General features: G+C 35.7%; 1 protein-coding gene across 12 annotated transcripts in view; it reads left to right on the forward strand.

Annotated features, from left to right (window-relative positions):
- ptprsa (protein tyrosine phosphatase receptor type Sa) overlaps positions 1-4,674 on the forward strand; it is a 233,349-nt gene extending 228,675 nt beyond the window's left edge. For all 12 annotated transcript variants that reach the window (XM_065244402.1, XM_073813439.1, XM_073813437.1 and 9 more), the window contains one exon: positions 4-4,674. In XM_065244402.1, coding sequence (XP_065100474.1) covers positions 4-72 — 69 coding nt within the window. In that variant the 3' untranslated portion in view covers positions 73-4,674. The remainder of the gene's footprint in view (positions 1-3) is intronic.
- Positions 4,675-11,483: the final 6,809 nt, after the last annotated feature.

Raw genomic sequence — 11,483 nt, forward strand, 5'->3', positions numbered from 1 at the left:
CAGGACGAGTACCAGTTTTGCTACCAGGCGGCTCTGGAGTACCTTGGAAGTTTTGATCACTATGCAACGTAAAAAGCCATTTTGTTCGTCCTGCCCCATAGCCCCCTCTCCCCCCCGACAGCCTCCTGAGCCATAAGAACTTGCTTGAAACAATGACAAATATTCGAAATTTAAACACAGAGAAGAAAGTTTTTAACCGTATTTTAGGAACCATTCGGAACGCCATGATGAATAATCCCGATTGGATAGCGACACTGTAGTAATGCAATCCCACTGAAAACAGATCTTCTTCGCGGAGGAATCAAACATCACGGCTCAGGCTGTAGGGTGGGAATGATTTAGGTGTCGGACCACTAACTTTACCTCAAGTGTTCTGAGGAGAACGTGCATCTTTTCGTTCCAAACTAACTATGAACATTTTACAAACGAGTTAATGAAGGAAAAGTCGGGAGCAATCGAAATGTGCCCACGAATGAACTAAACGGATAAATGGTTACGCGTGATTGGGGTTGAATGGAAATCCTGCCCTGTTTACTAAGATGGAAACATTTGTTAGTTTAACAGTGGACATCATGAAGGATTTGTAGATTGGGAACTTGAAGCGACGGTACAAACTCACATTTAGTTTTTTCTCCAATCCTTTCCTTGTGACATTTCACCATCCGGATAAAATTGGGAACAAATTGAAGGCAAACCATTCATCCACTTCACAAAGTAACTCTTCTCTGGACACTACCGGAGTCCGACTTCACACTTCTTGAGGAGGCATTCGTGCTAACGGCGAAGTTAATCGTATTTCGTAACGCATCGAGTTTCTCTCTGCCACAGGTGCGGACAGTTCGAGGACACACTAGCAAACGTTTCTGCCGATGTAGCTCCACCTCTATCCTCCTGTGAGCCAATGAGAGCACGATCTTGGGTGCAAGAAACTGATCGGAGAAAGATGCGTCTGAATTTTTTTTTTTTTCGTTATTACGATGTCCCTAGTGACCAACGTTGATTGCCATCGTTCTATTTTTGTTTTTCATTTTTCGCTCTCGATACCAAACGTGCTGCTTTTCGCTCCATAATGCTGTACGTGTACATGTGAAGATTTCGATCGAGGATGGGTGTTCTGGTCCCGGGTGCAATTTAATTTTGGTACAAGACATGCAGTGCCACCGTGCATCATTCAACGATTTCTTGCGTCGGTTCGTTTGGGAGAAGTGGATTTGGCATAAAAAGCAAGAAACAAGGAATAATTATACAAAATATCAGTACAACTATCTTCAGACGGGCGTGCGTTGTTGTGGGTGGAACTGTTTGCATATGCGTATGAGGGGGAGGAGTCTCCTCGCTGATTGGTTATGGTGACGAATGTTTGAACCATGAGTGAATGAAAGGAGCCGTGTGTAATCTTATTTCCAAAAAAAGCCTTATTCTTGTAACATCATATGATATAGTATACATTGATGTATTATTTTGTTTATCGTTAACACACATTTGATTTAGGTTTTATTTGTATGTTTTTTTAAACAAATACTCGTTTTTTATTAGCAAGAAAAAATAATGCTCATTTTGCTCATGTTATGTTAAAAGACATTTCTATTTTTTCACTCTAGAAAAATTATGCGAGATGCGTTCGTGTATGCGTACATAAAGATATGGCACGTGAACGTATACATACACGATCGCATATATAAAGCGAATATAAAGATGAATAGCCTTTTTTGTGTCTGTATTTTTCTTTTTTTTTGAAAGGGAAGCGTTAATTTTTATATCACCAAGAAATTCTAAATTGCGTGTATGAACTTTTTTTTAACAAGTTGGGAATGCGAAAATTTCCTATAGATCATTGCGTTAAGAGCTCCGATCGTGAGCCGGAACGCCTTTGACTTCCTGTTGCCCGGTAACGAAGGGCAGATTAATTTCAATCACTATTGTTAATCATTAGGAATACTAGTATTAACTGAAGTATTACTTTTATATGATGTAGAACTGGTTTACTAACCTTTAAATTGAACAAAAACATCCAAATTTACCTAAATAAACTTTACAGTTTGTTACAGCCCGTCTCTGTGAAAACCTTTATTTGTTTTTATGTCTTTCCAAAACGTTTTCTTTCTTAACCACAGAATGTTTGCTCGTTTGTTAGATATCAGCTATGATCCTGAATATAATGACTGTAAATAAACAAATATATATTATATGTATTTGTATAAATTGACCCACAAGATTTCTGTCTTTGAACGATACAAAAAAGTTTATGCTAATGGAAAAAAACTCGGAGAAAGAAGCTTTGTCTCACGCTAACAGCTCTGTTTATCTGCGATCCCTTCATTTCTTTCGTCTTTCATCCATTCACTCGTTCTTTTCTTATCTTAGCAGCCACACGCTGAAGCCCAGTGGTGAGAGAAATACTGAAGGCGCTTCTTCTGTAAATCTTTGGGCAACACTTATTTTTCATTCTTGTAACTGTTAAGGATGGAGCTCTCGAATCTTAAAGAGCGAGTTTTATTAAACTTGGCCTTGTAAGACCATTGAGGTTTTTTGCATTGTGACTTATTGGTAGAGAACATCCACAACCTAATTTTACAGTATTACCGTAAAAATTACATTAAAGGCAGTACATCAAATGCTAACAAATTATGGACAGTACTTATTAATGTCAATATGTAAAGATGGAGTTCTTTACTGGTGCTCACTTTAACATTTCTACAAATTATGGTATTTTACTCTTCACCTGTTGATCTTCAATAATAATTCATAAAAAATAAGAATTATTAAAACTCCTTAAGATAAAAAATTTGTTTGTTTGACCACCTTTTGATCATTTTTGCATTGCGATAATGAGAATGAAAGTATGCCTGTCATGAAATGTCACAATGTGGAAAGTCTTAATTTTCTTTATAATAGTCTCCGTCATCTTTCTTCTCAAATGTGAATCCAGTTTTACCTGTACAAATCCTAGGGCCTCATTTATAAAATGCTGCGTAGAAAACGTCCTAAATTTGATTATATGATAATTTCTTGTGTACGTGTAATTCATAAAACAAATGTGCGCACAAAAAATATGGGTATAGATGTAAAATCTATAAATCGATTTATCAATTATCTTCAAATTGTGCGCAGCTAACTAGTTCAAATATCTGCATTTAAACGATACCTAATTAATGTCATGGAAATATAAAAGAGCGTCTGTCAATGTTTAAATTTTCGAGCAGCAAGAATGGCTTATATTTTCAAAAACCTGCAGCAATCGACAAGCAAAAGTGCGTACATCTGCTCAGACTCTGACTTGGCGCTAAGCACTTTTCAACGTCAAAGCTAGTTTTTATATTTTTATGTACACTTAACGATCAAATCTGTGCGTACGCAAGCTTTACGATCAAATCTGTGCTTACGCAAACTTTGCGATCAAATATGTGCGTATGCAAGCTTTATCATCAAATCTGTGCGTAAGCACACTTTACGATCATATCTGTGCGTACGCAAGCTTTATGATCAAATCTGTGCGTATGTACGCTTTACAATCCAATCTGTGCGTACACACTCTTTGCGATGAAATATGTACGTACATGTGCTTTAAGATCAAATCTGTGCGTACACTCTTTGCGATGAAATCTGTAGGTATGTGCGCGTTACGATCAAATCTGTGCGTACACACTCTTTGCGATCAAATCTGTGTGTACGAACTCTTTACAGTTAAATCTGTGTGTACGCACTTTTTACGATTAAATCTTTGTGTGCGCACTCTTTACGATTAAATCTGTGTGTATGTGCACTTTATGATCAAATCTGGCGTTACGCACACTTTACGATCAAATCTGTGCATACACACTCTTTGGGATCAAATCTGTGTGTATGCACTCTTTACGATTAAATCTGTGCGTACGTGCACTTTATTATCAAATCTGTGCTTACGCGCACTTTACGATCAAATCTGGGTGTACGCACGCTTTATAAATGAGGCCCTTAAAGTTTACAATTTATATTTTTTTATTCTGTTGTTAGATTTGGAAAAAGAAGGGCTAGTGTGGCTAGTGCCTATACAAATGCCATGTAAACAGCGAGAGGAAATTGCCTTCAGTGGTTGCGGTTTAGCTTCATGACATCATAGCTAGCATAGCATCTCTCACCACTGCCCCCTGTGTTTCACCTTTTCAGTCACTATTCTTTTAAATTTTTTCTGTTTTTTTGTAAAAAACTAGAAGTTTACTGATGCATGCCATGTTACTTTAATTTTTTTTACTTTGGGGATTTTTTGTTAAGGGACGAAGTATGAGAGCAGAGAGATCTTGGAACCTGGAAATTCCAGCGCTGCCTTTTAAACCGTTGGGAGTTTTGTGTGTTTCTAATGAACTTTCTTTCGGAAAAGCAAAAGGACACTTGTGCGATTGGACTGACGGATTTGCTCGGAAAATCAAACGTTACGATGTTGGACTTTGGACTTGGACTGATTAGGGAACATAAAACGACGAACCAGTACACAAAAGTGAACGTATTAATACAACGGCCAACAAAAAGAAGAAAAAAAGCCAAACTTGAACGTGAAAATTGTTTCTCTTTGTACGAAAGCCAAGTGCTATCAAACTGCTTTCAAACTGTTACTTCTGGTGGACACACAATAATTGGTTTGAAACCACTGTGTATGTAGATATGTTGACTTTGTATTAAAGAAATGTTGTCTGAATACATCTGCGTGCCTTTTCTTACTTACATTTGAGTCGTTACGAATTTCCATTATTTTTCACATAATCATTTAAATGTACCGAATGCAGTTTGATGCGACAGATGGTTAGATTAAATTGCTTACGGACGACCAATCAGCTGTCATCCCACATACCAACTAAACAGAACAATCAATTATTTCACAATCTGGCCTGATAGCTAAATTGTAATCTCATCCACAAGCTCGTGTTCACTTCATATGCGAGCATCTAATCCCGACACCTTCTGCCACCCGCGGCGTCGTGTTTTCATATAGTGACCTGAAAAAGTAATGACTGTTAGATTGTTGCCTTGCTGATGTAGATTGGCCAGAAATTTCCATATCTCCTCAAGAACCAATAAGCAGAGGGAAAGACTTACGTCCAATTACACCACCAGCGGCGTCTGCTAAGATAAGCATCACCTTTTAATATTGTTTGTATTCACTTTTAAGGATTTAAAGAAATCCCTCAACACCTTTGTAACCTGCCTGTGGTCTTGATTCTCTTTTATATTTCTCATGGATTAGATTCTCTTCCTGATGTCTGTGTTAATATCACCTCACAGTTCACAGACTCGATTTAAATCGCAATAAATGCCACTTGGTTTAGCAGGATTCAACCTTTGCCAGATGTTATTTGCTCTCAAGGCAAACTCTGTCACTGTCGTCCCTCTGAAAATAACACGTACACAGATAATACATGTTGTCTGTAATCTCTCATGAGAATGTAAGAAGAGGACTTTGAAACAATATTTGTTTTTTTTTGATGACATCACCTACCAGGCGTGTTATTGGAGAATAGCTAAACAGCAATTTAGTTATTATTTTAGGCTACTGTTTATAGGTCATTTCTACGTTGCCAGTGGTTAATGCTGTAATTTTCTGACGGGTAATGTTATAATAAAAAAGTGAAGGAATAACTACAAAAAAGCAATACTGTTAAGATACGTGATGTTGTTACCGCATTTTTTCGTTATTGTATAACGAATTCCTGTTTTCGTGTGATTATCACGTATTGGTTACTCAACTGTTTTGTCCTGTTTTCTTACCATTGTCGCTTTGGTTTAGGGTAAGATTTACATAAAATGACATCCTTACCCAAACCCAACTCTAACCCTAACGCCAGGCGACATATAAAAAAATAAATCCGAAAAAATAGCATAATCCAATGTATAAAGTGACATAATGCAAGCACCAAATCTAACCCTAAACCGAAGCGACAATGGTTTGAAAATAGGAAAAAGCAGTTGAGTAACCAATACGTGATAATCACATGAAAACAGGAATTCGTTATACGATAACCAAAAAACGCGGAAATTCGTTATACGATAATGAAAAAAGAATAAAAAAATTACGTGACTATATCACAAAACCTTGTGAGACTGGGTAGCATAAAACACATTGTATTATACCAAATATATAAAATAACAATGTTTTAAGCAATGAAATAGGTGCTCTTTAAAATCTAAAAATGTATCTTATATCGATCATTCTCTGATGATGTCAGCTTGAGGGCTTGGGTGGAGCATCTGTTAACCCCGCCCCCTCCAACTGAGTTCCATTTCTGAATTAAACGCCTACTTTTCTATATCCAATCAATTCACGGTGGAAAACACAAGTCACGCCCACTTTTTTCTTCGATATTCCGTTTCACTCAGAAATACGTCTCAATACGAAATTCGTTCATGACTTCCTGTTCCGGGAATTTAAACTTTAGCCTCCATGTTGGTGAAAAAAACAGATACTGATGCTAAGGAGAGTAAGGGGCCAATCCACAGAACGCATTTTTGAGGCGGAAGACGAACCACACTGCCTTTATTTAACCCCTTCAGACCCTGCGTCTACTGGAATGGACATCACATGTTTTGTGGTTCAAACCAATAAAAATGCTGATCAACCAATCAAAATAAAGCACACTGATTAAACAGGTCTGAAGGGGTTAAATGACCTGAGTGTGTCTTCAGTTGTTCCAAGTAACTGTAAAATTCTGTCACCACAATGAAAGGCCCGCCTCTCCCCTCATTCGATTGGGAAATGGAAAATGACGTCTGGCGCTTTTCCGCTCAGAGCCTGTGGCGTTTGGCGCGGATAAACAGCAAGCGTAACGCGCACTGCCAAACAAGGTGCCTGTCACTGCGTTGAACGCGTTCTGGGTTCTCACGGTACGTTCACACAGAGCGTAAGCGTTAACGCTTCCCATTAACTTTTAATGGGTGACGGACATCACTGCCGTTCAGATCGCCTTATGCAAATAACCTAGGCAAAGCCAGCCAATTACGTTTATGGAAGACCGGAGCATGTATTGCGGCCACTGTGATTGGCTGTTGGCCACGCTTCAGACAAGCCTTCCATCAAGCGTCAACGCTTTCCCCCCGTATGAATGTACCGTTAATCACCCAAAATCCACTGCAAACTTGCAACTTCATTTTGGTGTGACACGCCCACTTTTCACCATCCAATCACAACAAGGATGAAGAAGTTGTTTTCCTTACTGCTTTAATAAGCTTAAATTTAAAAGATAAAACTGAAGTAAAGGTGTTGGTTTAATTACTTTCATCAGTTATTAACTCATTAGCACGTTTACAATGAAAACCATCAAATCTTCAATTGCATTACCGTGGCCAAAAGTCACTAAAATTAAAAATATTAGAATACAAATAAATTAAGAGCACCGGCGGTCCATGGCAAAGATACGCTACAAAAAACAAAAATTAAATCGAGCCATGACAAACTTAACACTTGAACAAGAGACAAAATCTATTTTCTGTTTTTTGTTGTAAGATTAAACACAAATATGGATTTATACAAACTTATTTTTAATTATCAATTAATTTGTTTACAGTTTTAATGAACAACCCATAACTGTGATTTGATACCTTTGACTAAATCACATTTTGCACACAGGCTCACTTATATTTCAAATGCGAGTATACTTTGTTTTAAGTACGGTAGTGAAGTAGGGTTTCTGTTATGGTTTTCCAATTTTTGGGCACCCTTAACCGTGACCTTTTCGTGAAAGCAAATCACTTCTTTCTGAAAATCCGCTCGAATACACTCGAGGTTTATCTCCGAGTGTCTGCTCTTCCGAGTTTATTATGCAAATGAGACAATTTGACAGATTGCACGCAACCCTTCATAATCACTGTTCACGGGCGGTTGACTTCTGCATGGTGAGCTCATTCGCTGGGTGCTGCGCATGTTTATACGTCCTAAAGAAGCAGCACTTACAAGAGTAACACACATTACATGTGGGATGGAGGACGGGGTCGTTGACTTTTGCTCTTTGTCCTGGGACAAACCACAAGGAAAATCCACCAATGAAATTAGAGAGAAATGCAAGTCTGAAAACAATAATAGAAACAGATCCATGCTGCAAACCAATGGTATATATCTACATGTTATATGTGAAAGTCAAAACTATTTTAGGTGGTTAGCTTTCCATCCACTACAAAATCTCTCTCTCTCTCTCTCTCTCTCTCTCTCTCTCTCTCTCTCTCTCTCTCTCTCTCTCTCTCTCTCAGCACTCTGCTGCCCTCTAGTGATAGACAGAGGAACTGCTATAAGTCATAACTTTATTAGAGTAATTACTGTACCATAAACCGTAATGAGAAGCAGAGATCATATCAGTTTCGGTCTGCAGTGTAACTGTATTGTAATTCACCCTCAAGATGTTTCTTATAACAAACTCATTTAAACCTAATTAAAGATTACACTAGTCTGGGATATGAGACTGTTATTGGTCGTACCGGACATTTATGTCCCACAAAATGAATCTCTTTTAATAACTTTTGGAGATGTTCCTTCATTTGTTTTATTTAAAAGAGCCCCTATTATCTTGCTATTAGAATGTTATTTTGTGTATTTGGTGCACACTGATGACTTTATTACTTAGTATTTTTGTCTTGTTTTCAGTAGAAATATCTAAACATTCTTAAATCGGGATTTTTTTTATGAGCAAAATGACCTAAGAAAATAGTCTAGTGTTAGACAAAATGTATTAAATTTAACTAAATTTGTAAAAAAGTAAAATTCTGCCAATGGGGTAAGCAAATTTTTCTTACATTTTTCTTGTTTTACAAAAAAGTTTTTGCTTACCTCACTGGCAGATTTTTTTGCTTGTTTTATCCACAAATTCACTTAATATGATATTAATTCACTTAATTTGATATTTTTTATGACTTATTTTCTTAGGTTGTTTTGCTCATCAAGAAAATGCATCTTGACTTGAGAATTTTTAGATATTTGTGCTTAAAACAAGACAAAAATACTAAGTAAGAAAGTGATTTTTTGCAGCGTGTAATGCAATGTATTTATGCGGTTTATGGTTTATTTCCACTTACCGTACATTATCGTTGCTCTTCTATATGCTTCGTCTTTCTGTAATGCGTCGATTTGTACAAAGCTCATCGTTCTGAAAAGCGTGGTGTGCTCCAATCGGCAAGCTATCAGGTGCGTTGTGATTGGCCGAATACCTCAAGCATGTTACGGAAATACCATATTTGGAAGATCACCTCACTAGTTAGTATCGTCTTTATTTCCTTATCAATATGAGACAAATCTGATCCAGAAAATGCAGATGACTAAGCTGATCGATCATATTTACCAGTATGGCTTGAGTAGAACATAGCAAATTGGTAAAGTGAGAATACTAAAACATAAAACTATGTCCACCGCAAAAAAAAATGACTTTTTACTTAGTATTTGTATCTTGTTTTCAGTAAAAATATCAAAAAATTCTTAAATTAAGATGTTTTTTTGATGAGCAAAACTTTTTAGACAAAAAATGTAAACTTAGTAAATAAGTGCATAAAACAAGCAAAAAAAATCTGCCAATGGGGTAAGCAAATTTTTCTTGAATTTTTTCTTGATTTTAGTGTTTAAAAACAATTTTCAAGATTTTTTTGCTTAACCCATTGGCAGATATTTAGCTTGTTTTATGCACAAAATCACTTAAATTTGATATTTTTGGTCTAAAAACTAGACTTATTTTCTTGGGTCGTTTTGGTCATCAAGAAAAAGCATCTTAATTTAAGAATTTTTAGTTATTTGTGCTTTTAACAAGACAAAAATACTAAGTAAGAAAGTCATTTTTTGCAGCATGTAATGCAATGTATTCATGTGGTTTATGGTTTATTTCCACTTACCTTACATTATCGTTGCTCTTTTATATGCTTCGTCTTTCTGTTATGCGTCGATTTGTACAAAGCTCATCGTTCTGAAAAGCGTGGTGTGCTCCAATCGGCAAGCTATCAGGTGCGTTGTGATTGGCCGAATACCTCAAGCATGTGACAGAAATACCATATTTGGAAGATCACCTCACTAGTTAGTATCGTCTTTATTTCCTTATCAATATGAGACAAATCTGATCCAGAAAATGCAGATGACCAAGCTGATCGATCAACTTTACCAGTATGGCTTGAGTAGAACATAGCAAATTGGTAAAGTGAGAATACTAAAACATAAAAATATGTCCACCGCAAAAAAAAAGACTTTTTACTTAGTATTTGTATCTTGTTTTCAGTAAAAATATATACAAATTCTTAAATTAAGACGTTTTTTTGATGAGCAAAATGACCTAAGAAAATAAGTCTACTTTTTAGACAAAAAAAATAAATTAAGTAAATAAGTGCATAAAACAAGCAAAAAAAATCTGCCAATGGGGTAAGCAAATTTTTCTTGAATTTTTTCCTGATTTTAGTGTTTAAAAAAAATTTCAAGATTTTTTTTGCTAACCCCATTGGCAAATATTTTGCTTGTTTTATGCACAAAATCACTTACATTTGACATTTTTGGTCTAAAAACTAGACTTATTTTCTTGAGTCGTTTTGCTCAACCAGAAAAAGCATCTTAATTTAAGAATTTTTAGATATTTTTACTGAAAACAAGACAAAAATACTAAGAATTTTTTTTCTTGAAAATCATTTTTTGCCGCGTACTAAGTATTTTAGTTTTGTTTTCAGTACAAATATCTAAAAATTCTTAAATCAAGATTTATTTTCTTGATGAGCAAAATGACCCAAGAACAAAATCTAGTTTTTAGACAAAATATTAAATTAATAATTTTGTGCTTAAAAAAAAGGAAATAACTCTGCCAATGGGCTCAGAATTTTTTTTGAAATAAGTTTATTTTTTCCTAAAAACTAAATTTAAGAAAATTTTCCCACCCCATTGGCAGATTTTTTTTTGCTTGTTTTAAGCACAAATTCACTTAAATTGTATATTTTTTGTCTAAAAAGACTTATTTCCTTAATTTTGTCATTTTGCTCATCAAGAAAATACATTTTGATTTAAGAAGTTTTAGATATTTGTACTGAAAACAAGACAAAAATACTAAGTAAGAAAGTCATTTTTTGCAGTCAATTTCAGTTGGCGATGAATAATAGCATCATCGTAGACATTGGGATTTGTTACTTTGAGATGGTAAACATGTACTAACACACACTTACACACCAAAGGAAATGTAAAACCATGAAAATGAAAATAAGGGCTCTTTAATATCTGATAGCAAAGCTCAGTTATAGACACGGCTGCTTTGCATAGGATGTCAATGCATAGTTTGTCTCTTATAGTATAAGTTGTTCATTGGATCTTTTTGTTCATCTGCTATGTGAACCTTGAAAAGGAACTGATAAGAAACTTTGATATATACAATCATAATAAAATAAATCTACCATGTACCATTTGAAGAGCTCAGATGCAAAATCACGTAAATTCACATAAGTACTCACCAAGAGCAGAAAAAGGAGACTTTAGAAGACATGTAAAGTTGAGTGTCGTCGGCATAGCAGTGAAA

The sequence above is a fragment of the Paramisgurnus dabryanus genome, chromosome 24, assembly GCF_030506205.2.
Source record: "Paramisgurnus dabryanus chromosome 24, PD_genome_1.1, whole genome shotgun sequence".
NCBI lineage: Eukaryota > Metazoa > Chordata > Actinopteri > Cypriniformes > Cobitidae > Paramisgurnus > Paramisgurnus dabryanus.